Source organism: Puma concolor, chromosome D2 (genome assembly GCF_028749965.1).
Source record: "Puma concolor isolate L17-30 chromosome D2, mPumCon1.1.hap2, whole genome shotgun sequence".
Classification (NCBI taxonomy): Eukaryota; Metazoa; Chordata; class Mammalia; order Carnivora; family Felidae; genus Puma; species Puma concolor.
The window spans coordinates 30,427,975-30,454,117 of NC_141677.1; the positions used below are offsets into that span (position 1 = coordinate 30,427,975).

At 37.6% G+C, this 26,143-nt stretch overlaps 1 protein-coding gene across 4 annotated transcripts in view; it reads right to left on the reverse strand.

Annotated features, from left to right (window-relative positions):
• RUFY2 (RUN and FYVE domain containing 2) overlaps positions 1-25,933 on the reverse strand; it is a 49,910-nt gene extending 23,977 nt beyond the window's left edge. Inside the window, exons 1-13 of one of the 4 annotated variants that reach the window (XM_086679848.1) lie at positions 25,517-25,931; positions 23,879-24,052; positions 19,809-19,926; positions 16,808-16,909; positions 14,432-14,555; positions 14,176-14,237; positions 12,698-12,763; positions 8,616-8,682; positions 5,836-5,937; positions 5,579-5,695; positions 3,594-3,761; positions 2,623-2,720; positions 118-237 (exon numbers count right to left, since the gene is read on the reverse strand). In XM_086679848.1, coding sequence (XP_086535974.1) covers positions 118-237; positions 2,623-2,720; positions 3,594-3,761; positions 5,579-5,695; positions 5,836-5,937; positions 8,616-8,682; positions 12,698-12,763; positions 14,176-14,237; positions 14,432-14,555; positions 16,808-16,909; positions 19,809-19,926; positions 23,879-24,052; positions 25,517-25,721 — 1,523 coding nt within the window. In that variant the 5' untranslated portion in view covers positions 25,722-25,931. Of the gene's footprint in view, positions 1-117; positions 238-454; positions 1,870-2,622; positions 2,721-3,593; positions 3,762-5,578; positions 5,696-5,835; positions 5,938-8,615; positions 8,686-12,697; positions 12,764-14,175; positions 14,238-14,431; positions 14,556-16,807; positions 16,910-19,808; positions 19,927-23,878; positions 24,053-25,516 lie in introns of those variants that run through there. The other 3 variants (XM_025917946.2, XM_086679849.1, XM_086679850.1) reach the window with 3 other exon arrangements.
• Positions 25,934-26,143: the final 210 nt, after the last annotated feature.

The following is a 26,143-nucleotide window of genomic DNA, read 5'->3' on the forward strand; positions in this document are numbered from 1 at the left end:
AATCTAGCTGTAATCATTAACTAAACGAAAATATAGGTATCCTATCTTGATGTGCAAAAAAGGGGCAGTGGAAATTATGTTAATACAAGTATTTGTTTCCAAGAGTGAAATACTCACAGCTGTTTCTCCTTTTGGGAGATTTGTTTCTGCAGACTGTCGGATTTACTCTGACACTCTTGTAGATATTTCTTGTCTTCATCTTCAGCTTCCATTTGCGCCTTCTCTGCTTGCTGCAATCTGGTGTAATTCAAATCAACTTTGGGTAAAACTGAGGCTAGAACTAGGGTGTAAAAGGGTGAAGAAGACAAATAAAAGAAAAATGGGGAAATAGAAACATTTCTAAATGAAAACAAAGTTTGGGGGGAAACTCACAAACTCAAACGTGAAAGAGCCACACAATGTCTAGAAATTGTTTTGTGATTTTTTTTCAACATAACATATAATATGCCCAGAATACTATCTTCAAATTTGTTTTATTTCTTGTTCATAATTAACAATGCAAAGCAATACAGCCTTTACCACTTATGTAGAGCATTATGAATCAACTTTGAAAGTATAATAGGTGCATTACTGCCTTTTTACAAAACCATGTAAAGCACAGTATTTATGTCTACACTAGGTGAAGAAGCCACATTTGTTATTTACTATGCTAGGATGTGTATGCCAGGAATCAAGTGTGCTACAAGGCCAAGAGCAAAGACCTGCAATTACTTCAAATAACAGCCAAGTCCTCCCTGTAGGATCTTTATGCATTTACTAAATTATGCCAAAAGCTCTGTGTGTGTATGCACATGTGCGTGTTAAGATTCAAAGGAATATGGTATTAGTTGGCAACATTCTCTAGAGATCATTTTTGTTCATCACTGACATTTAAAAATTAGCTAAAAATGTGACTTTCATTTGCTGTTTTTATTTTAAGTCATTGGTTCTCACTGTGCTTAGCTCCACTCCCTGCCTCCCATCTAGGATTTCTTAGATTTAACTTTGATATTTTTATAAGAAAACATTTCCCACATATTCAAGAGACATTAACTCCTTGTAGGGGATCACAGGTAAAATTTCTATTCGACTAGCCAAAAAATTGCCTCTTTTCTTCCTAAAACCATACCAATGGGGCAACCCTGACACATTTTAGAAGTATAAATGCCACTTCTAAGCAAATGAGAGTAACATTCAAGTTATCTCTAAATCTGAATTTAAAACATTAAGGTGAGGGGATAGGGCACATTTCTCTAAGATTACAGAAACCGAAATAAAACTCAGAGTGAGGTAGGGCTTGAAGTTGTGCTATCATCGAAGAGGGCTATGGGGAACTGGAAAACTGAGCTGCTAAAGCACAAGAGAATGGCCAATCTGGGTTGTAAACTATTTTAAAACATATTTAAAAATCAGAAGCCATTAGGCCAAGAGGGAAAAAATTTGTGCCAACACATTGTGAAACCAAAGGTTAACTTATTTTGAAACAATGTTTATATTTTCCATCAAAAAGTAGCTAAAAAGATAAAACTGCACTTGAAAATCCTGACCTCCAAAAGGTCAATACTCAAATCAGCCTTTGTGCACAAGGTTTGAGGAATGTGTTTTTGGAAATCCAAGTGCACCCACTCTGCTTTATGGCAGTGTATTACCATAGCAGCTGATCAAGAAGTGTATAGGGTTCCTAATACCCTTTTCAAATACTTAATAGCATAAATTATTTTCTACTTAATATATTATAAAATTGTTGATTCTCTTTTAGTCTGTTTAAATACAAGTGGTTTTCAGAAAGATATATCTTTGACCAGCTTGTACTGGTCTTGAGTGTCACTGCTGGCATATTTCACCAATGACATTGCAATTGTCCTAGTTTGAGTTAACAAATCATTGTCACTTCATAATGGAATGGACAGAAATCAAAGACAGAAAAAGGTAATAAAGATGTCCAAAATGTAAAAATGGGGATAAAGAAAACAAAAAAGAAAAAAGAAGAAAGAGGATGTCAATAAAAGAATATTCATGTCAATAAAGCATTAATAGTTATGTTTTTCATAAGTAGATTCAAAGAAAGCAATGATAAGACATATGTTGACACCAACATGACAGATCAATGGAAATACATTACATTTTCCAACAATAAAAGTGAAAAATGCCAATATAAAACAATTCAATTTAAATAAAATTATTTCTTGGTTTCAGTTGAGGGTCCTAGCTCAAAGAAACACACTAAACTGCAAACTCAAGGCCTAATTTCAGATAGAGATGGTGAATGACAAAAGATATGACAATCAATATGCATGGAAATCAATCAGGGATAATTCCACCATAGATTTTGTTCGTTTTTCACTTTTTTTAAGTTTTTGCTTGTGTATTTGTTTTATGTAATAAATTGAACCACATGAAATTGTCAATATCAGACCTTTTTATGAAAATCCACAAAATGGTAAATTCAAATGAATCAGCCTAATATAAAGCAACTTGATTCCATGCAACAACCAAAACAAAAAAGGCAAAATCCTACTGGGGGGGTGAGGGGGAAGGTCCTAAACTAAATTTTCCTAATGGTTTTTGTGGCAGGTGTCAGAGTTGAATAAAGAAAAGGGAGAAAAAAAGGAAAAAAAGAAACTAAGACTGGAGGTTCTGTACCTTTGTTCCAGCTGCCTCATAGCTACAGTAATTTTACTGGTTTTTTCTTCTAGTCGGGCAATTATTTCATTTTTTTCTTTCAAGCCATCTTCAGAACTCTATTTAGAAAAAAGAAAAACTATAGTGGCTTTGATTTTCAACCTGAATACTTTTAAGTTTTGTATACCATTTCACTATGGAATTTTTACTTTGAAATGAACAGTTATTCTGTAGATCAAAATACTCCTATGATATAAAGTAAAGCAGTAGACTACTTGTCTGCTATTAAAATGTAATAAAGAAATACACACACACACACACACACACACACACACACACACACACACACTTTGCCTTCAGTGTTTTTTTTGGAAAACAACAAAATAAACTCTTGTAAACTATGTAAAATAGTTTCAATGTAAAGTATTTCAAATTAAATATAAAGAGCTTTTGGCACCAAACTACTTAAACAGTGATGTCCCTTTATGAGAGAATTTGTAACAATTATTGTAGGAAAGCATTTCAATTAAAATTAAATCTTTCTTGGGGCCCTTGGCTGGCTCAGTCAGTAGACCATGTGACTCTGATCTTGGGGTTGTAGGTATGAGCCCCATATCAGGTGTAGGGATTACCTAAAAAAATAAAATCTTTTTAAAAAATCTAAACCTTTCTCAGGACTATACTGTATAAAGAATTCACAAAAATGTCCTGCATATTTAGGGTGAATTTTCCCAAAAGATTTAATCTTCCTACTTAACCTTTCAGCATTTAAAAGGAAATCAGGTAGGTGATTTTTTTGTTGATACCTTACTTAAGAAATAGTCTGCTCTATTTCTTAAGCTTCCATTTAGAAAAAAAGTCACTGGTTTTGATTACCAATATGGCACAGTTAAAATGACTCATCCCTTTAAAAACCAGATGCTTCATACAAATAGTCATTTTCAATTTCCATTCAACTCAAGAAATTCCAAGAATTTAAGAATGATCCTTACCTGCAACTTTTGATACATCTCTATGTTAATTGATTTAACTTCCTCTAGTTGTTGCCGAAGGCCTATCAGAGTATCTTGTTTCTCATGGATATCTTTCTCCAACAACTTCATGGCAAGTTCAATCTCATGTTTCATACTAACTTGTACTGCTAGCTCATTCTCCACATCCTGCAATTTCAATATATATTCAATTCACACACCACTTCAGGATGTCAAAAATCAGATACACAACAGTTAATAAGAACACAAAAGATTTTCTATTCAATATGCACAGTACTCTTCTGAAGTATAAGCCCCACTAAAGGGAATCAACCAGGTCCGATAACAACATAAAATTCCAAATATTTTCAACTGCATATTTTGCTAAAATGAAAGTATTTTCTAGATTCTGTTAATTATCATTATTCTACTAATTCAAGAATTAAGTATTTTTATGCCTCATTAATTCGGTATTAATTTTCCTTAATCAAAGAAAAAAAGCAGTCAGCACAAGTGAAGGCCAAAGATAACTCAAAAATCCCACCTCATAGTTATAAAATTCTTGAAGAGAAGAAATTAAATCAGAATGAAAAGAAGTTTCCTAATATAAATAAATAGCATAACAGATATATAGCAAAAGGGATAGAAAGGCTGGCAATACTCTTTTCTTGACCTGGGTGGTGATTACATAGGTATTAATGTTATTACCCATTAAGGTGTACATTTGTATTTTTCTATAGATATTAGAACAATTTAAAAGGTTAAAAAATAAGTTAATTTTTTAAAAGTAACCTCTATGCCAAACATGGGGCTTGAACTCATGACCCCAAGATCAAGAGTCGCACATTCTACCGAATGAGCCAGCCAGGTGCTCCCAAAATAAGTTAATTTTAAACACGATTTTACTGGGATGCCTGGGTGGCTCAGTCCATTAAGCTTGACTCTTGATTTCAGCTCGTGTCATGATCCCACGGTTCATAGGTTTGAGCCCTGCCTGGGGCTCTGTGGGGACAGTGTGGAACCTGCTAGAGATTCTGTCTCCTTCTCTCTCTTTCCCCTCCCCACTGGTGCTCTCTCTCAAATAAATATATAAATATATAAATAAATAAAAAAAACTTTCGGCGCCTGGGTGGCTTAGTTAAGCATCTGACTTGGGCTCAGGTCATGATCTCACAGTTTGTGGGTTCAAGCCCCACGTCAGGCTTTGCTCTCACCAAGAAGCCTGCTTCAGATTCTCTGTCTCCCTCTCTCTTTGCCTCTCCCCGACTCATGCTCTCTCAAAAATAAACATTAAACAACTTTTTTTTTTTTTAATTTTTTTTTTTTTTCCAACGTTTATTTATTTTTGGGACAGAGAGAGACAGAGCATGAACGGGGGAGGGGCAGAGAGAGAGGGAGACACAGAATCGGAAACAGGCTCCAGGCTCTGAGCCATCAGCCCAGAGCCCGACGCAGGGCTCGAACTCACGGACCGCGAGATCGTGACCTGGCTGAAGTCGGACGCCAACCAACTGCACCACCCAGGCACCCCACAAAAAAAACTTTTTAATAAATAAATAAAAACTTTAATATGGTTTTACTCATTTCACTCAATCCACTAATTTCACAGTTTAAAAACACTTTAAAGGGGCACCTGGGTGGCTCTGTCAGTTAAGTGTCTGACTCTTGGTTTTGGCTCAGGTCACGATCTCACAGTTCATGAGTTCAAGCCATACATCAGGTTCTGCACTATCAGCACAGAGCCTGCTTAGGATTCTCTCTCTCTCCCACTCTCTCTGCCCTCCCCTGCTCACTCTATCTCTCAAAATAAATAAACTTTAAAAAAATTTTAAAAACACTTAAAAAAACAATTGATAAAGTAGGAACTTAAAAGAACTTGAGGGAGTTGCAAGCTGGTGAGATTTCTATCCCACACCAAGAAGATAAGGTTAAAGAAGAGATTTTAAATGGTACTTGCTCAAGGGCAAATTATTATGATTATTATTATTTTTGCTAATAATACCTACCTGTCTTAACTGAGATTCATCTCGAAGCTGCCTTCTGGCCTCGTTGTACATTTCATCAAGCCCCTGCCGAGAATGCTTATATGTTTGAAGCTCAGTTTCCACATCTACTTTGGTAACCTAGAAATAAAACATAAGTTTTTACTATTTAATCACTACTATTAATACAGCACAGAAATAAATATCCAGTCTATGCACAAGTCCTCCAAAGTGGCAATTTCTGACATAAGATGGTCTGTTTGCAATCAGTCTATACTTACCTCTAGGTTCTGCTGTGTTTTCATTAAAATCAATTTATTTTCACTTCGTAATTGATGATTTTCTTCTTGGAGTTTAATGATATTATTCTTTGCTATTGCTAACTAAAAATTACAAAACAGGGCAAGAAAAAGAATTTAAACACCATTACTTATACTTGCTTTACAGGTTATGTTCATGGCTATAAACAACAAAATATAAAATCCTAAAACTAGTCAAATGTCTCACATATACAGAAGTTTTCATAAGAAAAATACGCTATTATCCCAAGATACCAGTAAAAAAATTATACTCTTATTTCTACTATTTCCTTTTATTAGTCAAAATGTTAGTTAAAACATATTATGCTTATCTGATTTATAATATTTTCTGAATACAAAGTGCCAGGAAACAATAAGACTGTAAAGATCTGTGTAAAGACAAGATCTATAAGGAAAGAAGGCTGTGCGATCACTGAAAATGTGATACAGACCTTCACAATAACCAAATAGGACACTCTCTGAAATACAGGAATAATACTGAGTGACCATCACAAATATGAGACATTTCTCAACATCAGAGGTAACCATGAATGACTGAGTGGCTTGGCTCTGATGCCTAGAATGAAAAGAGGGATTCCAGGAAAGGAAAGCAGGGCCTACCCCTAATGTTGGCTTGCACATAAATTTCTGAACACTTCATCAGGGATATAACTTGAACTTTAGAGTGCGCCTAAGGCCAAGAAGAGGCACAAACTAGTGAGCAGCTCTCTCTAATGGTCCCCATCTATCAAATGGTGCTGATGGCCAACAAATGTGAAAAGATGCTCAACATCACTGATCATCAGGGAAGTGCAAATCAAAACCACGATGGCTAAAATCACCTGTAAGAATGGCTAAAATAAAAAACACAAGAAACAACAGGTGTTTACAAGGATGTGGAGAAAAAGGAAGCCTCAGGCACTGTTGGTAGGAATATAAACTGGCTCAGCCACTGGGGAAAATAGTATGCAGGTTCCTGAAAAACTTAAAAATAGAACTACCCTACCATCTAGTAATCACATTACCGGGCATTTACTAGAAAAAATACAAAAATACTAATTCAGAGATACATGCATCCCTATGGTTATTGCATTATTTATAATAGCCAAACTATGGAGGTGGCCCAAGTATCCACTGACTGATGAATGGATAAAAGAGTTGTGGTATATGGGGTGCCTCGGTGGCTCAGTCAGTTAAGCATCCAACTTCTGCTCAGGTCATGATCTTGCAGTTTATGAGTTGAAGCCCCACGCTGGGCTCTGTGCTGACAGCTCGGAGCTTGGAGCCTGCTTCAGATTCTGTGTCTCCCTCTCTCTCTGCCCCTCCCCCATTCATGCTCAGTCTCTGTCTGTCTATCTCTCAAATAAGTAAACACTAAAAAAAAATTTTTTGGGGGCGCCTGGGTGGCGCAGTCGGTTAAGCGTCCGACTTCAGCCAGGTCATGATCTCGCGGTCCGTGAGTTCGAGCCCCGCGTCGGGCTCTGGGCTGATGGGCTCAGAGCCGGGAGCCTGTTTCCGATTCTGTGTCTCCCTCTCTCTCTGCCCCTCCCCCGTTCATGCTCTGTCTCTCTCTGTCCCAAAAATAAATAAAAAACGTTGAAAAAAAAATTTTTTTTTAAAATAAAAAAAAAAAAATTTTTTTTAAAGTTGTAGTATAATATATACAATGGAGTATTATTCAGTCATAAAAAAGAATGAAATCTTGCAATTTGCAATGACATGATGGATAGAGCCAGAGTATAATGCTAAGCAAAATAAGTCAGTCAGAGAAAGACAAATACAGTATGATCTCATTCATGTGGAATTTAAGAAACAAATGAGCAAAGAAAAAAAAAACAAAACAGAGAAATCAAGAAACAGACTCTTAACTGTAGAAAGAACAAACTGATGGTTACCAGAGCGAAAGTGGGTGGGGGGGAAGGGCAAAACAGGTGATAGGGATTAAACAGTACACTTATGATTTAAAGAAAAAACTATCAAATGGTCCCAAACCATCAAAACAAAGATGCATTCTAAACTGCAATCATGTAAATAATCATGTGCTCTCTGATTTGGAAAAACGAGGCCACTTCTAAACTAACAATTTTAATTAACATAGAAAGTAGGGTTCATAGCACTCGTAACAGATTTCATCCTCTTAGCCTAAATCATTCGGAAAATACAAAGCAGTAACTCTGTGATTTGATAGATTTAAAAAAAAAAAGAACTTATCTTAAAGTAACTTTACAAACAGTATTAAAAAGAGAGCAGAGATAAATTTCTGGTCTGGGACTACCAGATAGCCACTTTGACAACACAGGAAACCAGAACATATGGGATGAGTTTTACACTTGGGAGGGGTGGAGAAAGGGTGGACATGATCATGTAGTGGTGCTTGTAAAGAAAAGGAATCTGAGTAGTACAACAAGAAGGACAGTATCATTTTAACAGAAATTTCAAACTATAGGTGAGTCACTATCTACATACAGGTCATCCAGATTTTATAATGAGAAACATTTATTTATAGAAGAGCTTATAGGAGTGTCATCTTTGGAGCTAATTTCTAGGAGTATCTCACAGATTCACCTGAGAATTTGCCTGAGAATATGTGATTTCTCTAGAACTTCTAATCATCAATTACAACAATATTGCAAATACTCCATCATAATGATGAAAATGTGCCTGTGCGCATGCACATGCTTAATATATTCATACTTAAAATGGAAAAGGTTCACAAATACTAGGTCCATGAAAGACAATTATCCACGGCTGGATTACAATACCTCTTCAATCAGCTTAGTATTTGACTTTTCTAATGAGTCAACTCTTGAATGGAGACTGCTGACTGTGCTGCTGAAATTAATAAAGAAAAAACTCATTCAAATCACACAAACTCACAAAGGCAAAAAAAGTATGTTATCCTGGACTTAATGTGTTGACTAACAAGTACCAATTGCCCTGAATTTTTTTTTTTTTTTGAAGGTTAACTAATCCTTCTTTTCCTTGTTTTTGGTTTTTTTTTTTTTTTTAAGTTTTTATTTCAATTCTGGTTAGTTAACAGCCCTGAATTTTTGGGTGTAGGAAATTTCATTAAGTTGGATAACTTCATTTGCCTAGGACAGCAATAAAGACTATAGAAAAGTAATCACTTCTGTTAAAATTACATTTTACGCCGCTCATTACTTTTGTTGTGTTCTTAGAGTCCTTCTTACATTTAACTTATAATACTAAGAAATGGATTCCACACAAAGATCATCAAATATTGTTAAAACTAAATTCAAAATTATTTTTTAATGGATGAACTTTAAATATCTACTTTATAAGTGGCTTAATGACGCTTACACAGTGGTCTCCAACACAAACCTCATTCAGTTTCCCCTATCCACTTTCATAATAACTTAGAGACCTCTAAAGTCACCTATAGTTTGAGAACTGTGAATACCATATACACATCAGGTACCTGGACAACCTGCAGCTAAGCAAACACCCTGACTTTCAAAGATATAGTTGAAAGTCATGTTATGCCACATGAACAACTTGGTTTTTTGCATTTTTATTTAAACTGATCAAGACTGAACATTATTGTACATTTTATTGAGTCTATTTATCAACGCCTTGATTCTACCATCTCAAACTTAATAAGACATGATATGCTGTATATATTAAAATAAAATCTATAGTAGATTTCAGCACATTTTATACATTTCAGCACATTTTATTCAGCCTCAGAAATAAATGTTGGTATTTTAGCGTAACTGGTGAAACAAAAAAAATGTTTTTTCATTCATATTGAATCATTTTTAATGTTTTTATTTATTTTTGAGACAGAGAGAGACAGAGCATGAGCAGGGGAGGGGCAGAAAGGGAGGGAGAGACAGAATCCAAAGCAGGCTCCAGGCTCTGAGCTGTCAGCACAGAGCCTGACAAGGGGCTTGAACTCACGGACCATGAGATCATGACCTGAGCTGAAGTCGGACGCTTAATGGACTGAGCCACCCAGGCACCCCGAATCATTTTTAAATATAATCATTCTTGGGGCACCTGGGTGGCTCAGTCAGTTAAGCGTCCAACTTCGGCTCAGGTTATGATCTCACAGTTTGTGAGTTCGAGCCCCGCGTCAGGCTCTGTGCTGACAGCTCAGAGCCTAGAACCTGGAGCCTGCTTTGGATTCTGTGTGTGTCTCTCTCTCTCTACCCCTACCCCACTACACTCTATCTCTGTCTCAAAAATAAACATTTAAAAATAAATAAATAAATATAATATTCTTAGGTAAACAACTTGAGTTTTTCAAGGACAGCACGAGCCTGCTTTGGATTCTGTCTCTCCCTCTCTTTCTGCCCCTCCCCTGCTCATGTGCTATGTCTGTCTCTCAGAAATAAACATTAAAAAAAAAATGACAGAGAGAGAGAGAGACAGAGCCTGAAGTGGGGCTCGGACTCACGGACTGTGAGATCATGACCTGAGCCGAAGTCAGACACTTAACCGAGCCACCCAGGCACCCCAAAAAAAGCACTTTTAAAAACAATAAATCATCACAGTGGTTTTTTTGAATGAAGGATAATATGAGTTCTATTTTTTTCTATATCTATTTTCTATATTTTTGAAATATTCTAAATATACAAAAACCTTCTAATTAGAAAAACAATGAAACATTTTTAAATACATAAAATGTACAAAAATAAGGCACTAGTATTGCTGTAAATGATTTAATACACATAATTTAAAAGAAAATGAGAAAAACTCTCTGAACCAAATGGAATAGACTCTAAGATAAACTGAATAAAAACACTGAAGTATAGAATAGTGTGTTGGGGCGCCTGGGTGGCTCAGCCGGTTAAGCGTCCGAGTTCGGCTCAGGTCACAATCTCACAGTTTGTGAATTTGAGCCCCGTGTCGGGCTCTGTGCTGCCAGTTTAGAGCCTGGAGCCTGCTTCAAATTCTGTGTCTCCCTTTCTCTCTGCTCCTCCCCCGCTCATGCTCTGCCTCTCTCTCTCTCCTTCAAAAAAAAAAAAAAAAAAATTAATAGTGTGAAACTTATACTACTTTATGTGTAAAAAAAAAAAAGAGAGGAAGGTGAGAACTTTAAGAATATATATTCATACTCTTGTCTATTTGTATAAAGTATCTCTGGAAGCATACACAAGAACTTATTAATGATTCCTGAAAAGGGAAACCAGGTAGTTGATCAGGTGAAAGGAAGACTTTTTTTGTGTGTGTTTTTTGAAGTTTAAACTATGTGAATACATTACCTGCTCCCAAAAGGGAATAAAGGTTTAAAATTAAATAAATAAGGAATACAAAGTTGCATTTAGAAATATAATCTCAATCTCAGAAATATAAATCACTAAATACACATACATACACACATATTTCGTATGAACATTAAAACTCCTTTAAAAAAAGGCACAAATAGAAGATCTTTCCTATCCAACTTCACAGAGAAAGCAAGAATTACAGCTTTAGTTTCTTCTTCTAAGGGGAAAATGTTTAATTATATTTTATGCTTACTGAAACTTAGAAAATCATAAAAGTATAAAAAATTATTCATAATACCATCACCCAAAGATTGCCATTTTTGCTACTCATTTTAATTAATGGGAACAGTCCATTTCTAACTACATATCAAAGATTCCTCACTATACCTATGCTATTTTGTCCAAAATGAAATGTGTTGTTAAGTGTAAAATACACATTGGATTGTGAAGACAATACAAAAAAAGAATATAAGGTATCTCATGAAAAGTTTTTATACTGAATGATAATATTTTGGGTATATACTGGATTGAATAAAATATAGTTCTAAAATAATTTCAAGTTTCTTTTAATATGGTTACTGGAATTTTAAATTATCTGTATAACAACTCACATTATACTTCTATTAGACAGAACTGCACTATACTATTTTACATTCAGATCTCTGAAATTCTTCCCAGAGTATTCACTGACAGCTTCAATGCCAGGTGACACTGTAAGGAAAAAAATTCCACCATGGGAGGCAACAGCCACATTTACACATGAAGCTTGTTGAAGTAGGAAAAATGAATTTTCGAATCATGAGAATGATATAAACTTCCACTATATCTAGCCTTTTGTTCTCAAGGGTACAGGGTTAAGTTTGAAATTGAATTTTTTTTTTTTTAAGTTTACTTATGTGTTTTGAGAGAGAGAAAGAGAGCGAGCCTGTCCATGTCTAGGGAAGGGGGAAGAGAGTGCCCCTTGAGAAAATCCCAAGCAGGCTCTGCACTGACAGTGCAGATGTGGGGCTCAAACTCACAAACTGTGAGATCATGACCTGAACCAAAATCAAGAGTGGGACACTTAAGGGTGCCTGGGTGGCTTGGGTGGTTGAATGACTGACTCTTGATTTCACCTCAGGTCATGATCTCACAGTTCATGATTCAAGCCCCGCACTGGGCTTTGTGCTGATACTGCAGAGTCTGCCTGGGATTCTCTCTCTCTCCCTCTCTTTCTCTCTCTCTGTTCCTCCCCACACTCTATGTGCCGTCTCTCAAAATAAATAAATAAACTTAATTTTTTTTTTTAAAAGAGTGGGACACTTAACCAACTGAGCCACCTAGATGCTCCTGAAATTGTATCCTTTTTTTTTTTTTTTACCTCTCTTCAGAAATTCTATCTTTAAATTCTCTCAAGGTCCTATCTGAAAATCTGACTCTCATTTTTTGTTGAAAATTAATTATCTCCAAGATTTCTCTGTATTCTTAATTTCCACTCTCTATTCCCTCAACCCGTTCTCAAAGATGTTTAGTAGGAAGGAATAGGGTAAAGCTGACCTAAAAAGGATGAAGAAAACCCCTAAGACAATAGTCACAAATGTACGAAGTATTCAAGTATCCATAATACTTACTTCAGTTGTCTGTTTAATTCTTCAACATAATTCTTCTGGTCTAATATGGCAGCAATTTGAACATTCCTAAAGATGGGGAAAAGTAGTTTTGTGTCAGTTGAAAAGGTGTTCAATGGATGACCAAACAAGTATCTACATCACCTAGAACTGTTGTAAAACATAATGGCAAAAAAATTATCTTGCTTTCATTTAAAAAAATTTTTTTAACATTTTTATTAATTTTTTGAAGAGATAAGGTGTGAGCAGAGGAGGGGCGGAGAGAAAGGGAGACACAGAATCTGAAGCAGGCTACAGGCTCTGGGCCATCAGCACAGAGCCTAACATGCGGCTCCAACCCACAAACCCCGAGATCATTTAAGTTGGATGCTCAACAGACTGAGCTACCCAGGCACCCCACATTATCTTACTTTTAAAATAAAATTCAACATTTTTACATTAAGGAGGCAGTAAACGGTGTACTAATTATAACCTTTATTAAATCTAGTATTAACAAGTAATCTATTTAACAATACCATTAAAAAATATATTTAAGAATTCTTTTTGCATCAGGGCTCCTGTGAGGCTCAGTCAGTTAAGTGCTGACTTCCACTCAGGTCATGATCTGGCAGTTCATGAGTTCTGGCCCCTTGTCAGGCTCTGTACTGACAGCTCAGAGCCTGAAGCCTGCTTCAGATTCTGTGTCTTCCTCACTCTCTGCCCCTCCCCCACTCATGCCCAGTCTCTCTCTCTCTCTCTCTCTCTCAAAAATAAAATAAACATTAAAAAAAAAAAAAAAGACGGGGTGCCTGGGTGGCTCAGTTGGTTAAGCGTCCAACTTCAGCTCAGGTCATGATCTCACAGTTCCTGGGTTTGAGCCCACATGGAGCTCTGTGCTGACAGCTCAGAGCCTAGAGTCTGCTTCGGATTCTGTGTCTCCCTCTCTCCCCCACTCATTCTCTCTCTCTGTCTCAAAAATAAATATAATGTTAAAAAAAATTTTTTTTAAGAATTTCTTTTGCATCAGTATATTTTTTATTGAAATATACTTGATATAACTATAAATTTAAGGTGTACATATTATTTTGATACATTTGTGATAGGACTCCAACTGTAGCAATAATTAGCACAGCTATTATGCTACATAGTTATCCTTTCTCTTAGCTGGAATGAGTAGATCTTAAATTTAAACACTGGATCTTGAAATGAACCAGCATTTGTAAACTTGTGAATAAGTTTTCATCTCTTTTACCACAAAAAACAGCTGATTATTAAAATAGGTCTCAAGAACAGGTGTGACCAAAAGTCATACCTCGTATTAAAGCCTCCTTCTAAGTGATTTTTGCTTTGTGAAACTTTTATATGGAAGCAAAACAAAATAAAGCAGGAACTATGCACAAAAAAGTAAATAAAAACTACATTATCAGTAGATGGACCCCATGGTGATTTGTAAAGAGCTCCACAGAAAATACAACATGTGAAATAACTTAGGAAAATCGTACCTTTCTTTATTTCCAATATCTTCTTCATTCTTTAAATACATGGAAAAATCAATCACTCCAACCTAAAGTAAATAATGTTATTTTTATTTAAAGGGGAGAAATATTAGAAGTACATTTAACATGCAACTGAATATCACTCTTAAGTTTCCTTTCATGTTTAATAGCACTGTTTACAATTTAGAGTTGTAAACTGGATGCAAGAGGAACAGCACAAACTAAAAACTCTCTGCATTTGGTTTTGGTCACTTTCACTTACTTGTGAGTCTAAATCTTCTCCCTTTACACAGAGATTAGCATCTATCACATTCAGGCCAACCAGCAGCCCAACAATCACTGCTCCTTCTTCTTCCATCATTAGTGCATGATACTCATAAAATTCACTGTGGAAATCAAAATAAAAAGCTTAAAACACAAATTTCTTTCAAACATAAATTTAAAATCTCAGCCCAGTAATATAAACATGAAATCCATACAAATTAGGTCTCTTCAAATCAGCTTTTCTAGATGTGAATAACAAACATTTTGAAATATTAGTGTCTATATAGACAACGCAAAAGAATGGGAAAGAGAAAAGAGAAAAAAGAATTTTGAGACAGAGAAAGAAAAGAGAAGCAAAGAAATATATATCAAAAGAAAAAGAGGCATCACTGAGGTCTGGAATGTCTGTGACTCTCAGAAGACATAGTGACTATTACTGATCTGATTACAATACTTGTCAGAGTTGACTTTTCAAGCCTAGGATTTATTAAGAGTCTTGGGACAAATACTAAGGTAGGTAATGATATATGAAACATTTCAAAGCCCATGTTCAAATCAACATTTGATATGTACATTGCAAGTGTTCTTAATAATCATCAACTAAAGATACTTATGGATATCTATATACTAAAAAATGTTCAAACAAAGGACTTGTGAAAGAAATAGGACAATCTAAAAACTAAGACTTGACAATTACGTATTCATGGAACTAATTACCATGGCCTCATGCCTTCCTCAAGAAGTCCCATTTACAGTATTTAATCACTTTCATTGACCTTCAGAATATTATTGAGAAATTGCTGATGCTTAAAGTATGGTCATTCTCATTTAACAAATGGGAAAAACCAAGATGTATAACCAGAGTCATAAGTAAAACCAAAAATGACCAGATTTGGGGCACCTGGGTAGCTCAGTTCGTTAAGCATCCAACTCTTGATTTTGGCTTATGTCATGATCTCACAGTTCGTGAGATAAAGCTCCACATCGGGGCTCCATGCTGACAGTGTGGAGTCTGCTTGGGATTCTCACTCTCCTCCCTCTCCCCCTCCCCCTGCTCATACACAGTCTCTTTCTCTCTTTCAAAATAAATAAACATTAAAAAAGAAATGACCAGATTCTCCAAAACATTAGAGAGGCAGTCCAAGAGAAGAAGTGCAAATGGAGGGACAGCCATGGGCTGCTCCCTTTGACAACTGATTATCTTACTTTGAAATTTTCAAAGTCTGCTTAAAAATATATGGCCTTCGGGGCACCTGGTTGGCTCAGTCAGTTGAGCATCCGACTTCGGCTCAGGTCATGGTCTCGCAGTCCACGGGTTCGAGCCCCCTGTCGGGCTCTGTGCGGAGGGCTCAGAGCCTGGAGCCTGCTTTGGATTCTTTGTCTCCTTCTGTTTCTGCCCCTCCCCCACTCATTCTCATTCTCTCTCTCTCTCTCTCTCTCTCTCTCTCCCCCTCTCTCTCTCTGTCAAAAATAAACATTAAAAAAAATTTTTTTGGGGGCGCCTGGGTGGCGCAGTCGGTTAAGCGTCCGACTTCAGCCAGGTCACGATCTCGCGGTCCGTGAGTTCGAGCCCCGCGTCGGGCTCTGGGCTGATGGCTCAGAGCCGGGAGCCTGTTTCCGATTCTGTGTCTCCCTCTCTCTCTGCCCCTCCCCCGTTCATGCTCTGTCTCTCTCTGTCCCAAAAAATAAATAAACGTTGAAAAAAAAAAATTTAAACTGTCAGTTTAAATTGAAGGCCATATATTTAAAAAAAAAATTTTTTTTTCAACGTTTATTTATTTTTTGGGACAGAGAGAGACAGAGCATGAACGGGGGAGGGGCAGAGAGAGAGAGAGACACAGAATCGGAAACAGGCTCCCGGCTCTGAGCCATCAGCCCAGAGCCCGACGCGGGGCTCGAACTCACGGACCGCGAGATCGTGACCTGGCTGAAGTCGGACGCTTAACCGACTGCGCCACCCAGGCGCCCCTAAACTGACAGTTTAAAAAGTGCCCACAACACAGGTGAAACAGTAGTTTAGTATGTAAAAAGAAACCTCTTGAATTAAAGTTCCAAATCCCAATACGAATTTTTATTCATAGAATTAACTCTAATTTAGAAAAAAAAATGAACTAACTTACAAATATAACACATAAATAAATTTCCTGCTTATCAGCCAAAACAAAGCTTATGGTATTCATTTTTTAGGCTAGTTCCTGATCCGTGTTATGTCCTTACCATGATTTTCTCTCTCATGTTGCTCTTCTTTTATTTTATACCATCTTATTGTATCTGTGTCTCCTTTTCTACCACATCTTTAATTCTCTTTGGAAAATAAGATATAAATGAAATTTTTTAAATGCAAATGAACATGATATAATGGTATGGTACTAACCTTAGGAGATCCCTTTGAATAATTAAGCAACGCAGGTAATCAGCCATTTTTTTTTGCATGAGGGCTAATCGAAGCCATGCTCTTGCACGACCCAGGGGGGTCCTAAAAAGCAAAACGAACTGGTCAGAAAACTGCTCCAACCCTTATAGAATATGTAGTCTATTATACTATTTCTGTTGAGGTACATATTAATAAATGAAAACTGCAATTTATCATGGTTTCATCTTTGTGTCTACAGTTTTAAGCTAGCTCTTTGAGCATGCAATCTAATCCCTGGGAGCTATTTAAGTCTCTATGGTAAACCTGCACCTGCAAGACATCTAGGTAACATTTTATGCCTTAGAAGAAAGGACTCTGAATAGTGAGGCTATTTCTATAAGAAATATTTTGTCCAAACAGACCTAACCCTCTAAAGATGAATATGCAAGGAGCTCCTGGCTGGCTTAATCAGTACAGGTAGTTCAAGAGTAGTTCAGGAGCCACACTGGGCATAGAGGTTACTTAAAAAGTAGTAATAATAATAATAATAATAATAATAATAATAATAATAAAAAAAGATGAATATACAAAATGCATCAAATAAGGCAGTATAATGCCTTCAAAAAGTAACTGACATTATGGGATGCCGGGGGGCTCAGTCAGTTGAGCATCCGATTCTTGATTTCAGCTCAGGTCATGATCTCAGGGTTCATGAGTTCAAGCCTCACATCCAGCTCTGCACTGACAGTGAGGAGCCTGCTTGAAATTCTTTCTCTGCCCCTCCCCTTCACACATGCTCTTTCCCTCTCAAAAATAAACATTAAAAAACAAAAGTAACTGACATCATATCTGAATTTTAAAAATCATAACAAAGAAGGCACTGAGCTAAAAAAAAAAAAAAAAAAAAAAGAAGGCATTGAGCTGGTAATTAATTAAAGAGAAATCACCAGGCTGCTTGTTATTTTTCAAATGTTTCTCTATCCAGTTGTCCATAAAAAATTCAATCTCACACATCTTATCCAATTTCTATCATTTAGTAAAAGTAAAAGCAAATTTTACAGAATATGTATGGTTTCTTAAAGAGAAAGATATCATTCACACTTTTATGTTTTCTTATACAAAGAATGTTTCAGCAGGTATTATGGGAGGAAAATTAATCTTCACAACAAAGAGCTAATGAGATTTTTATGGTTTAGCATTTTAATGAATACCATTCTTCAGAAAACATTTTTTACTCTTGTAGAGTTAGGCTTTTTAAAAACAATATGAACATGTATTTTCATATTAAAATAACCAAATTGTGTATTTCTAAGATTTTATTTTTAAATAATCTCTACACCCAATATGGGGCATGAACCCACAACCCCAAGATCAAGAGCCAGCCAGGCACCCCTGCTTATACTTCTCTTTTTGAGACTTATAATTCCCTTTTTCTTCTATCTTTGCTGAAAATCACTATCCTTCTTAATATATCATTATAAGATACATCAAGTGTGAACATCACTTGCTATTTAACTCTAAAACCTGAGTTTGAGGGGCACCAGGCTGGCTCAGTTGATACAGCATGTGACTCTTGATCTCAGCATGAGTTCAAGCCCCACACTGAGTATAGAGATTACTTACAAAAAATAATAATGATAATAAATAAGAATAAAAATAAAAACTGAGTTTGAATCCTCACTCTGCCATGTATTAACTATAACTTCTCTGACCTTTATTTTTCGCATCTATGTAACTATTATAATAATTTCTACCCTGTAAGACTGAAGTAAGCGCTAAATGAGACAATTCATGGAAAACAATCATTTTATTACCCTGATACAGTGCTTAATAAACAGTAGCCATTTACTTTATCATTCAATTAACTACAACTTGGAAATATTTGGATGTTGTGTTAACAGCCAGAAAACCCTACCATATTCCCTGTAACATGTAAAACTCTCAATTATAAAGCTAAAAGAAAGTACACTGATAATCTGACAGAAAATGCAACGTTTACAACATATTATATATATTTGTTTGGTGAAATGGGCACATGACACTATACATCCCAATTTTCAGAGAAAAAAAGTAATTTGCACCAGTCCCATATATATAAATGTCTTATATGAGAATTCAAATCTCCTGAGCCTATGCCCTGGATTTAACCTAAATCAGGCTTCAGCAAATAGTTACTTGCTGCCGACTAGCTTACTCCTGCAAACTAGCTTAACACTCAGGAAACAGAAATGCATAATTGACACATCTTATTTTATTTTAATTTTTTTTGTTTATTTATTTTTGAGACAGAGAAAGAGCATGAAGGGGGGAGGGTCAGAGAGAGGGAGACACAGAATCTGAAACAGGCTCCAGGCTCTGAGCTGTCAGCACAGAGCCTGACGCAGGGCTCAAACTCACGGGCCACAAGATCATGACCTGAGCTGAAGTGCCACAAGATCATGACCTGAGCTGAAGTCGGCCGCTCAACCGACTGAGCCACCCAGGCGCCCCGACACATCTTATTTTAAAGGGACCTACAGTTTCCTGCAATACAATGCAGAATTGAAGTCACAGAATAAAGGAGTGAATACAGTGATAGGGTATAAATGGAAAAGCAGTTAGTTCTTACTGAAGGGGCTAAAACAGGGGGCGCCTGGGTGGCTCAGTTAAGTGTCAGACTTTGGTTCAGGTCATGATCTCATGGATCGTGGGTTTGAGCCCCACATCAGGCTCTGTGCTAACAGCTCAGAGCTTGGAGCCTGCTTTGGATTCTGTGTCTCCCCCTTTCTCTCTGCCCCTCCCCGACTTGCGCTCTGTCTCTCTCTCTCAATAATAAACCTTAAAAAAAACCGAAGAGGCTAAGAGAAAGTTCATAAAGGAAATGAAATTTGAGCTAAGCCATATAGAAAGAATAGAATTTTATTAGGAGAGAATGCAAAAAGGCTACTTACAGCTAAGAGAAGATAATAGAGTGTAAGGTACTTTTAAGAAACAGTAAATATTCTTTTGTGGTCAGAAATGAACAAGTAATAAGATTACTTACTTGAGACCAGGTAAATCCCGGACACTGGCTCCTATTTCCTCTGCTTCTGGGTACAGCTTTTCCACCAGTTCCAAGGGGCCCCAGATAGTTTTGTTATAACTCAAAAATGATTTTCTTACTGAAAAAAAAAAAAGTACATATAATGCATACAACTTCAACATATAAAATTGTAATAACTTCCTTTTAAATATTTATTTTCAACGTTTCTAACTTAATACACAATTATTCAAAGACCTTTCCTCTCTTATCACTACACAGCCCTACTGATCAGAAACCTATTTATCAGGATCCTGATATTTTTCCTTATCAGAAATATGCATCTTGGCCATTCTTCCCTATGAGAAATATGCAGGCAGGTAATTAAAGTAAAAAAATAACTGGGATTATTCTTTACCAGTATCAAAATAAAGAAGTTTGGCAGCCCTAGCAGGGTGATCTTTATCAGCTTATTAAATAAACCAAAGACAAATAAGTAGTTATTTTACTTTTAACATAAAAGGTGTGAGAATTGGGTAATATAAAACCATGAAATCACTACATATTTCTTTCTTAGTACTGACCAGATCTCCTGCAGATCAAGGGTGATTATCATATGCACTAACCAAGGACAATCACCAAGATAAGCAATTTTTCCTTTCGGGGGAAAAAATCAGCACAAAGTAGCTTCACATTGATTCATCAAGACAAGCCTATGACTGTTAGGACATGCCCCTGATATTTTGTGAAGTAAAGGCAAATAAATTCAGAAAAGAGTTTAGGTATACCTGGATGGCTTAGTGGGTTAAGCATGAGAATCTTGATTTCAGCCCAGATTATGATCTCACAGTTCCACAATAGCTCTGCACTGACAGTGCAGAACCTGCTTGGGATCCTCTCTCTCCCTCTCTCTCTGCCCCTCCCCGGCTTGCTCTCTTTCTCTCCCTCCCTCTCTCTCTCTCTCTCTCAAAAATAAAGTAATTAATTTAAAAAAAAAAAAAAAAGGAAAGAAGAGTTGAAAATTTAACTATTTGGCCATCACTTTGCAAACTCCATTTCTGCAGCATGGGAGAAAATAAAGGTTTTTGTCACTGCTATTTTTTTTTAAATAAAAGTTTGTCGAAAAGCAAATTAAAGCTCAAGGTGTTAGGAGTGCCTTGGGTGGCTCAGTTGGTTAAGTGTCCGACATGGGCTCAGGTCATGATCTGGCAGTTTATGGGTTGGAGCCCTGCGTCAAGCTCTGTGCTGTCAGCTCAGAGCCTGGAACCTGCTTGGGATTCTGTGCCTCCCTCTCTCTCTCTCTCTGCCCCTCCCCCACTCATGCTCCAACTCTCTCTCTCTCAAAATTAAGTAAACATTTAAAAAAAACAATTCTTTTTAAACTCAAGGTGTTAGATCAGATTGGTGGCTTCTTGATGTATTGAAAGAAGTATTTAGAGACTGATAATATTAAAAGTAGGAAAAAATATGATGTTTGATAAATCAGTGAAGCCTTCATAGAGGCCAGTTGCCTATATCCTTTGACCCAGTAATTCTACTCCTAGGAATCCTCTCCTAAAGAGAGCAAGTATACAAATACACGTACCCAACAATGTACTTACAGTACAATTTTTTTTTTAACTTTATTTATTTTGAGAGAGAGAGAGAACATACAAGTCGGGAAGGGTCAGAAAGAGAGGGAAGGAGAGAGAGTCCCAAGCAGGCTCTGCGATGTCAGTGCAAAGCCCAACATGGGGCTCAAACCCATGAACTGTGAGATCTGTGAGAACTGAGCCAAAATCAAAAGTCATAAGCTTAACCACCTGAGCCACCCAGGAGCCCCAACACAATATTAATAGTAAAAAATTGGAAGCAACCTAAGGGTACACTAAGAGGAGGACAGTTAATTAAGTTATGGTATACATATACTATGAAACTTTATAGAGCCATTAAAAATGTGATAAAGATCTCTATGTAAATGGAAAGATCTCCAAATCATATCACCAATCTTTTAAAACAAAGTCACAGAATTAATACTTATAGCATAATTCTATATACAGTAAAAGAAAAAAAAAACAGAAAAGAGCTAGAACAATGACAAGGAATAGAAGGAAGAGAATGAAGGAAACAGTTTTTGTTCTATGTGCTTCTATGTTGTTTGGTTCATGTACAAAAAGAGTAGATTTCACTATTCTTTACACAATTTTTAAGAATTACTTTGTTTTCAGAGCACCTGGGTGGCTCAGTGGGTTGAACATCCGACTGTTGGTTTCAGCTCAGGTCAAGATCTCAATTTGTGAGATCAAGCCCTGCATGGAGTCCTGGGACTCTGTCTCTCCCTCTCTCTCTGTCCCTCCCACCGCATGCACCTGTGTGCACACTCTCTCTCTCTCAAAATAAATAAAATTAAAAAAAATTACTTCATCCTCAATTGAAGAAAAAGTGGAATCTAAAAAAAACAAAATAAAAACCAGAACAGAGTGGTGGTTGCCAGAGGCAGAGAGTGGAGGCAGAGGAAATGGGTAAAGGTAGTCAAAAGGTATAAACTTCCACTTATAAAATAAGTAAGCCATAAGGATGTAATGTACAGCATGATGACTACAATAATACTGTCACATATTTGAAAGTTGCTAAGAGAGTAAATATTAAAAGTTCATCAAAAGAAAAAAATTGTAACTATGTATGGTGATGGATATCACCATATTGTGGTGATCATTTCACAATACATAAAAATATCATATTATGTTGTATACATGAAAATAATGTTAATTATATCTCAATAAAAATTTTTAATTAAAAAAAGAAATTAGTACTTTAATAACATCACAGAGTCTCAAATTTCGATGTCAAGGCTCCTTCTCAATTTTATGTAAAGCTCTTTTGCTGTTTACATTGATCCTCACTTTCCTGCCCCTTAGTCAGAACTTCTAGGTCTGCCCAACTTAACCAGGTTCATACTATACCAACAAGGAACCAGGCAAGCTTCTTTTGCATTATAATAGTCACTTGGGTATAAACTCTTACTCACAGAGCCCCTACACAGCTGATCAAAAGAAGTAGAGACCAAAACTACCAACAACTGTTAATATAATAAGTAAAAGAATAGTTATTACACAATGTATATTAAATAACTAAATATAATATAAACATTTCACAAGTAACAATAAATTCAACTGTGTAGAAGAATACAATATCCACTATTATCATCATTTCCAGGGAACACTCACATTTCTACGATAACCCAATCCAGAAGAAAATCTTTCTAGATCTCTTCCAGGGTCCCAAGGAGGTTTATATTTCAACAATCAACTATTTAAAAAAAATTTTTTTTAATGTCTATTTTTGAGAGAGAGACAGCATGAGTGGGGAAGAGGCAGAGAGAGAGGGAGACACAGAATCTGAAGCAGGCTCCAGGCTCTGAGCTGTCAGCACAGAGCCCAACATGGGGCTTGAACTGACGGACCACAAGATCATGACCTGAGCCTAACTGGGACTCTTAACCGACTGAGCCACCCAGATGCCCCAACAATCAACTATTTTAATGTATTTGTTCAATAGGGCTGAAACTAGCAATAAGACTTCATATTGGGATCACTAAGCTTAATTTTTTTTTTAATTTTAACATTGTTTTAAGCTTAAAATTTTTTAAATAACTCTATAATTCCCCTAGAAAACGAATCACTTCAGAATATGTTGGGGGGGGGGGAGGAAATGGAAAATGTTTTTACAAAACACTAAGTAGGCATCTTTTTTTTTTTTTTTTTTAATTTTGAGAGAGAATGAGCAGAGCAGGGCAGGGCCAGAAAGAGGTAGAGAGAGATTCCCAAACAGGCTCCAATGTGGGCTCGATCTAATGAACCGGAGCCAAAACCAAGAGTCAGATGCTTAACCAAATGAGACACCAAGGAGCCCCTAAGTAGGCATTTTCCGAAGACAACTTATTTAAGAAAACATAAAGCAGTAGGCTGTTTTCTCCCCAAACCAACCCACCCAGTATTTTTCAAATGTAAAGTAACAATAATTATGGCCTCAACAAATATCACATTTTCCAGGATGTTTAAGATGGAACAAGGGGATTATAAATTAATTAGTTTTTTTTTTTAATCTCATGATACCTTTAAGACCATGTTTCAGACAATGTTCCATAACAACAAAGAACTGCTGCAAGGGGGGATAGTCAGAATCCAAAGTGCGGCCAAAGCTCAGAGCAGATTCAATGAGTCCTTTGATACTCAACTTAGCCATGTTTAACAAGTTTGCTCTCTCTACAGCTGTGGGGTCTTTTGTAGCTGAAAGCACAAGAAAGGAGTCCATCATCATTTGCAAGACATGACATTGAAAAATATATAAACCCTTTCATTCTGCTGTAAAATGAACAATGCTGTTTTTCTCTGGTTGACAAATTAGTCTCCCTAACTAACCCACACTTTTTTTTTTTGTCTCTCACACACACCATAGAACATTACCATGCCTATCCAAGACACAGTTTATGGATTATTCTCAAGACCATGCAAATTTGTTATTTTCTGGTATTTATTTTACTTTTTGTGGTACCTCTTCAGGGAGAATGAATTTTGATTTTTTTTTTAATGACTTCTGGAGCTAAGATTGGAGTAATAACATATTTAAGAGTCTCATGCAAAAGGTGGACAGTAGTCCAAGGATGAATCTCAAGGCAAAAAAATGTTCAGAACTGGCAACAAAAGGCAATTACAATTTTAAAATTACAGTATCATGTATAAATATGACAGGTAAATAAAAACAACTGGACAAATAAGGGGATACAGGCAAAGCCATTCAATTCTTTCATTTTATCCCTCTTTCCATCTTGTTTTTTCATTGCTACTGTAGTTCTGTATTTCATGACTCCTTTATTTTCCCAGAGGAAATAAAAGCAGAGTCCTTATTTCACATTTAAGTTTCCTGCCCTTCCACACAGCTGATTCAGTCAAAAACTAAGTTAACAGATACATTTAAAAAAAAACAAACTGATTTTTAATTGATATTTTCATACCACAAAACTCTTTTTCTTCCCCACAAATTTTATTCTTAATTTAGAAATTCAGATGTTTCCCCCTATTCTCACCACTGTTGTGACAGGCAGGAATATTTACAGCCAACAGAGATGACAAAATGAAGTGCAGAAAAATGAAAGCACTTAGTATAACCTTTCATATAATCTCTGGCAAATCTACTAGTCCAAGTGAACCAAGTGTCCGTTCCTCCTCTACTGAACAAAAGTCCAGGGTTTCCAATGATCCAGTATTCAAGTTCTGAGCTAAGGGTGAAACCTGAGTCAGAATTCTAAGCAACTAAAAATGCAAACACCCACAACAGCTATGACCAAGCTAACTGGTGGAAAATCTGCACACACATCATTCCTTCAAATCTGCATCATGGTATGATTCCCTCATTTTTTTAACCACTTGATGTTTCATAATCTGTACCAATTCTCATTTTTCTTAGTGTGGATCACGATCCGTAACTTGTGAAGGGACTAGCAGACAAAAGGCGCCTTTACAGCTGCTCCGAGGCAGGTCCACGCTCCGCGCCCGCAGCTTCCTCGCCCGGGAGCGTTTACACGCCGACCGCGCCCCGCCCGGGCTCGAAGATGTGTCCGGCTCTTCGCAGCCCCAACAAGGCCAAGGGCCAGTCCCCTCATCTCGCCCGGGCCCAGAGTCCTCTCCCTGCCTCCCTGCAGTAAGGCTGCCCAAAGGGCTCGGGGCGCCCCAGGTTCCCCACGGAGGGCTCACCGGGGGTCCTGCGCGGCATCGCTGCACCTCTCCCGCCCTTGGCGTCGGGCACCCAAGCCAAAACCTGAGACGCGTCTTCCCTCCGCCACCCCCAAACCTGAAAAGTCATCGCCCGTCCGCGGCTGTTCCACCGACCCGGGAGCGGCCCCCTGGCCGACCCTGGCTTCGCCCCTTGGAAGTCGTCAGACAAGGAGCCCTCGGCCATTAGGCCCTAGAACCCGGGCGGGGTCGGAAAGGAACAAGGGGCGGCCGCGCGTTGCCATGGCGATCCCCGGCGCCCCCGAGTCCCCGGCTGCCCCCGCCCAGGTCCAGGCCCGGACTCGGGCCCCAGTGACGACCCGAGGCCTCGGTGCCTATCACCACGGGTCCTCCTCGCCCGGCCGCGTCCTAGGACGGAGAGCCCAGGGTCCGCTCTCGGTCCGCTCCCCTTACCCATGGCGGCGACGGCGGCGCGGTCTCGGGCGGGGACGCCCTGGGCCCCGCCAGCAGATTCCTTCAGGCGCGCGGCGGCCGCCACGGCGTCTGCCACCAGGCCTGCCGCGGCCCACAGCGCTCCCGGCGGCGGGAGGACGCCCGGGCGGTCCCGCGGCGCCGCGAGTGGGGGGCCGCGGGGCCTGCAACCGGCGG